General features: G+C 45.0%; 1 protein-coding gene across 1 annotated transcript; it reads left to right on the top strand.

Moving 5' to 3' along the window:
* Nucleotides 1–1,516: 1,516 nt before the first annotated feature.
* Nucleotides 1,517–5,544, top strand: LOC136493645 (oxygen-dependent coproporphyrinogen-III oxidase, chloroplastic-like). Its single transcript, XM_066489744.1, has 8 exons — nucleotides 1,517–2,253; nucleotides 2,785–2,860; nucleotides 3,386–3,480; nucleotides 3,988–4,071; nucleotides 4,364–4,451; nucleotides 4,730–4,854; nucleotides 4,934–5,032; nucleotides 5,214–5,544. The coding sequence occupies exons 1-8, from the start codon at nucleotides 1,693–1,695 to the stop codon at nucleotides 5,280–5,282; spliced, it is 1,197 nt and encodes a 398-aa protein (XP_066345841.1). The 5' UTR covers nucleotides 1,517–1,692; the 3' UTR covers nucleotides 5,283–5,544.
* Nucleotides 5,545–6,000: the final 456 nt, after the last annotated feature.

The following is a 6,000-nucleotide window of genomic DNA, read 5'->3' on the forward strand; positions in this document are numbered from 1 at the left end:
AAAACCTGTGCGCGAGATGGTGTCCGCGTCCCGTCCAGTTGGGAGATGCCAGAGAAGCGCGTGGAACGCCCGATGGAGAGATAGGATAAGGGAGAGAGAGAATAAGAAAAAAAACAAGAAGAAAATAAGATAGAAAGAAAAAAGAGGAATAATAAAGAAAAAAAAGAAAAAAAGGACATTATAGAGATTTTATTCTACAAAGTTATTTAAAAAATAACTTCAACTTCGTCAGAGAATCTGCTCCATGATAAAAAATCATAGCTGAAGCTGTTTTCGCCACCGTGTTACTCTACACCGATTTGGAGAGTGAAATGGGACGTATAAAGCTTAGTTTAAATGGTAGTCTGTTGAGAATTTGATAGCTACACCTGTTACATACGCATACTTCTTTCTGTACAAACCAAAAGACACATTATCAAGTTGAGAGATCCTATCATTTTTCCTTTTTTTTTAAAAAAAAAACACATCTTGAGCGATACGACGTCAACGTAGAATGTGCCAGCATTGTGAATGGTAATTTTCCTTTTCCTTTGCACTTCGAGACTATGAGATGGATATGTCAGCATTCTCAATTTCTATCAACAAGTTGAAAAAGTGCATACCAATTGACTTTTCGGCTTTCCCCCTTTCCCTTTCTTTCAGAACGCATCCTATTATATTTCCTAATTTGAATTTCTGCGGGTGGCTGAATAGCAGGTTGACAGTTTCAGTATAATATAATCCGTTACTTAAAAATGAAGGCTGAAGCTATGTGCCATCGCTCACGCACACCGAAATCTAGAACTCACAGATTTGTCAGCCCGTTCGCTCGCTCGTATACGATCGTGGATTATAAGCTGGAACAGTATTTTTTTCTCCCACCAAACCAGCCAGCAATAAATAATCCACGATCGTTTACGACGAAACGAAGAGGTTGGACTCGGGAGGCCAACATTTCAGTGTGGCGACCACTGTTTCGCTCCGTTTCTTAGAAAACAAGTGACCTGGTCCGGTAAACACAAGAACCTGTGGAACAGCTTTCTATGTTATGTTATGTTACTCTTGTTGTCGCCGTGAAGTGGTCTCACTTAACCTCGTGAACCTATCCTGATTATGTTACTCTTGTTGTCGCTATGAAGTGGTCTCACTTAACCTCGTGAACCTATCCTGATTAGAACGATTGAGTGAACATAATAGGTTCAATGTTCGCTCGATCGTATTTGACTTATAAGTCATGGTTTATCAGCCAACGAATAATATTTTTCTCTTACACCAAATTAATCAATAGTACTTTCAGCTATGACTTATAAGCCAAATAAGTCCAAACCACGTGGCGGGGCAACAAGATTTAAATCCAATTTCTAAGCCATTTTATCATCACGTTGTTATTATTAGAAGCCATTCTAGACTGTCACATCAGGCTCGCATAGTCGCATCCCTCAGCAGGCTCGTGTATCGCATCGCATCGCATCGCATCGCATCCCTCTCGCAGAATCTGAAAATCCCGAAAGCCTCGAACAAACATGATCCATTTCCTTATCCCCTTTGGAGCCAGCAGAGGAGGGCAGCATAGCCGGGAGATCGCTCTCGCTCCCGCTCCCACCCAACTGCAAAACCGCGGGCAGCATCCCGCCCGCGCCGCCCACCGGCGGCCACCGCCGCCTACATAAAACCGCTAATCGACCACTCGCCGAACCAACCCACCCAAACCCAATGGCGTCCTCCCTCCTCTCCACCCCGTCCCGAACCCTAGCCCCGGCTCCGGCCCCCGCAGGCCTCCGCGGGCGGGCAACGGCCCAGGCGCACCTCCCGCGCGCCGGCCTCGGCCTCGGCGTCGCCCCCCGCCGCAGCCGCGCGCTCAGCGTGCGCGCGTCGGTGGCGATTGAGAAGGAGACGCCGGAGAGCGAGCCGCCGCCGACGTTCCTCCGCGAGGACGGGCAAGGCGCCGGGTCCGGGTCCGTGCGGGCGCGCTTCGAGGCCATGATCCGCCGGGTACAGGGGGAGGTCTGCGCCGCTCTCGAGGAGGCCGACGGCGGCGGCGCGCGCTTCGTCGAGGACGTCTGGTCGCGCCCCGGCGGCGGCGGGGGCATCAGCCGCGTCCTGCAGGACGGCCGCGTCTTCGAGAAGGCCGGGGTCAACGTCTCCGTCGTCTACGGCGTCATGCCGCCCGACGCGTACCGCGCCGCCAAGGGGGAGGCCGGCAAGAACGGGGCCGCCGCCGCGGATGGCCAGAAGCCTGGCCCCGTGCCATTCTTCGCCGCGGGGATTAGTTCGGTAAGTGGCTTTCCTGCTGCATTGACCTGACGGACCTAGATCTCTTCTCCATTTTGGCTATCGTTATGTAGATTCTTCAGTTGCATGCAGACATTGCAATGCCATAACTTAGGGAATTTAGTGTTTAGCTGCCCCTTGCTCCCAGTTACCCAGTATATGTAGTCCTCTTGCATTTGTATTAATTGACGCAAGGAATCAGGATGCTTGTGGACCTGTTGGCACCTTAGCAATTATTTGCTGTTTTGGCTTTTCGAGCCCATTCATAGTGTGTAGATTCCCATTTGTTCAATATTGCTAATTGCATGCTATAGTCGGATAATGACCCTATTGTAGCTATATATGGTGTATCTTTTCACTGCTACAGTGCTACAACTTGACCCTATGTACATGCCTTTTTTGTGATACTGATAATGCTGATCTGCTACTATTCATGTTTATGAATTTTTTCACTCAACTTAGGCAATACTTTACTCTTCTTGTGTTAACCTATGATACATGGACTAAAGATAGTTTTTCTTTTTCCTTTTCCAGGTGCTTCACCCCAAGAATCCATTTGCTCCAACATTGCATTTTAACTACCGTTACTTTGAGACGGATGCAGCAAAAGGTATCCTTCTATCCTAGTAAATCGTGATGTATTATGCAGTGTTTTCCTAAACGCTAAACGGTAAACAGTCGGTCACCTACCGTTTAGCCATTATTCGGGCAAAACGTCCCATTAAACGGGCTAAACGGCCAATTAAACGGGCTAAACGGGTGATTAAATGGAAACGGTGCACCACCGTGTAGCGTTTACACGGTGTTTAAACAGGCTAAACAACTGTTTAGGTGAACAGTGGTATTATGATGTAATTAATATTCTGCACACCAAGTGGATCTTGTGCTTCAATATGTGTGCCACCCTCATATACAAAGACCCATGTATAAACTAGATGTTTTATGCTTTGCATTTAGTGAGTCTGCTTAAAATAGATAAACTCCTCTAGATATTGGTAAGAGAACTGACCCCATCTTATTTACTTTAACAAGGTACCCAAGTTGATCATGTCTATTACAATCATTTTACATATTGTAAATGTCTTGTTGGGAAATGGTATTTTCAATACTCATCTGTTATGACATCCAACTGCAGATGCACCTGGTGCACCAAGACAATGGTGGTTTGGCGGTGGTACTGACTTGACTCCTTCATACATCATCGAAGAGGATGTGAAGCATTTCCATTCTGTATGTACCACTCCTTACATGTTGCAAAACCATGCACCCAATACTGTTTTGTGTTCTACTTCGATGTCTTGGACAATGCTTAATTGTTTCCTAGATAGTATTATGCTCGGCTAGCCTATGGAGTTGGCACTACTTTTATGCTCCTCCATTTCTACTTTCTAGATGTGAACTAGTCAAGGGTCTTCGATGTCAAGTGCTGTGTTAAATGTAGTTAAAGAATCAATTAGGTTCTCGATATAGTTTACAGTTGCTCTGCTCTCAAAAAGGGTGTCTTCCAGTCCAATACGTGGGCACTTCACCTCAGTACTAGTACATGCAAAACAGAATTCCATGCAGTTACACACCTTTTATTGTTTAGGGTTTCTTAGGGGCAAAGTCCTTGTGCTAATCTCGAGAGAGGAATCAGAACAGAGAAAATAGTCAATTAGTTAATAACTATTGCTAGTTAGCACTTCAGTTGCTGCTTTGTATTTGTTGTCACAACATATTTTTTTTGTCTGATTTCAGGTTCAAAAGCAAGCATGTGATAAATTTGATCCAAGTTTTCACCCAAGATTCAAAAAATGGTGTGATGATTATTTTTATATTAAGGTACTTTAAATTCTTTCATTTGTTACTTTAGAAACTATGAAAGGAATCAATTCTACAGTTTAGACCACATGACAAGATTTTGCATTTGCTGACTTGATCCAGATATCTCCAGTTTTCCTCAATGAAAAAGAAATTCCTGACATTTTTTTTTGGGGTTTTGGACATGCTAGTTTGGCAATCCTGGAGAAGATACTAGTTGCCTTTTCTTAAACTTTGGATGAACCAGTTGATGTTTCAACATAGAGTTTCTGGTATCCTGTGTTGAATTCTCATGTTTTGTCTCTCAATGCAGCACCGTAATGAGCGGCGTGGGCTTGGTGGAATATTTTTTGATGACCTTAATGATTATGATCAAGAAATGCTTCTCAACTTCGCTACAGGTGAAACCATTTGCTAGAATGATTGGATGAAATTATTTGTATTAGCTTGGTACAGTGGTTTCTAAACTGTTCAGTTATGGGATGGAATTTCCACATCTAGTGTGTAGGATGAGTTCAAGTTCTTGTCAGATATAGCTTTGAGTTCTGTTCCTTTTTTCTACCAGCTATGTTTGCTAATTAGATGTTGCATTTCAGTGTTTAGATTGCTGTGCGATATGCACAGTTAGGTGAGTTGTAGTTACGGTTATGATAACCAAAGTGATTTTCTTTGTCTACAGAATGTGCGGACTCTGTACTTCCTGCGTATGTACCAATCATAGAACGGCGTAAGGACACTCCATTCAATGAGGAGCACAAGGCATGGCAGCAATTGCGGAGAGGTCGTTATGTGGAGTTCAACCTAGTAAGTGGTCTTAGGCGAATACATCCAGTGTCTTGCCTGGATGCCTATCTTCTGGCTTTAACGTACCCGTCTTTTGAAGGTTTACGACCGTGGTACAACATTCGGCCTAAAGACTGGAGGAAGGATTGAGAGCATACTCGTGTCCCTTCCACTCACAGCACGGTGGGAGTATGATCATGTAAGCTATTACACTCGGTGGACTCATATCGACATGTCTTAGCTTTTCCACCAGAGAATACTCAAGAGTTACTGGAAAAAAAAGGAAAATAAATGAAGAAAACGCACTGCTGAAATTGCTATATTCTTAATAATAACTTGGGAAACTGTTCCTCAACACTAGCATACAACTTCATTTGCAGAAACCGGAAGAAGGGACTGAGGAATGGAAACTTCTGGACGCGTGCATAAACCCAAAGGATTGGATCTGATTAGCCCTTGTTCTTGAGATCTTTTGTTAGAGTTCTCCCATCTGTAGCGCCAAGATTGATCACGTGTAGTTTCATTAGTTCTTTTGTTTCTTTGTATCTGTAGAATCGTGAATAAATATGATATGATATGATGTAGTAATGCCGTAGCTGTCTGTATCTATCTGCTGCTTTTTTTCCCATGTGAATGAGAGAACCATTGCCTTCTGTATTTACAAAGGATTCAGGTTTATAAACACTATCATTTCCCTCCTACTACAGGAAATACTCACTGATGCAGGCAGGTCTGCGGTCACTTGGATGTTGTGCATTGCAGCCCGGCCTAGTTGGCCCAAAGGCCCCCAAAATACACAAATGGCCCGTTGACCATCGTGCTGGCGCATCGCTGCGCTTCTCCCATCTCCACCACTTGATGCATCGTACCCATCTGATTTCAAGCCCGCTCGCAATGGCTTTCGAACAGCGCCGGCAACGTTGCTATGCTGCGAGTCGCGGTTCGACGGCGATTGGTTGGCAGCTGGTACGGAGTGCTCGCTTTGTTCTTTCCTTAGAAGAATATCTAACTGGAGACCCGGAGCAGCTTGCTTTCATATTGGGCGTGTTTGTTTGTCCGGACGGGAGGGTGCTTGCCTGGAGGACGTCTGGGCCTGGGCTGCACGCTGCTTCAAGCAGCAGCGAGCCTGGCTCCCAGAGAATGCCCCTCCCCTCCGTTTCTCGTGAG

Source organism: Miscanthus floridulus, chromosome 11, assembly GCF_019320115.1.
Source record: "Miscanthus floridulus cultivar M001 chromosome 11, ASM1932011v1, whole genome shotgun sequence".
Lineage (NCBI taxonomy): Eukaryota > Viridiplantae > Streptophyta > Magnoliopsida > Poales > Poaceae > Miscanthus > Miscanthus floridulus.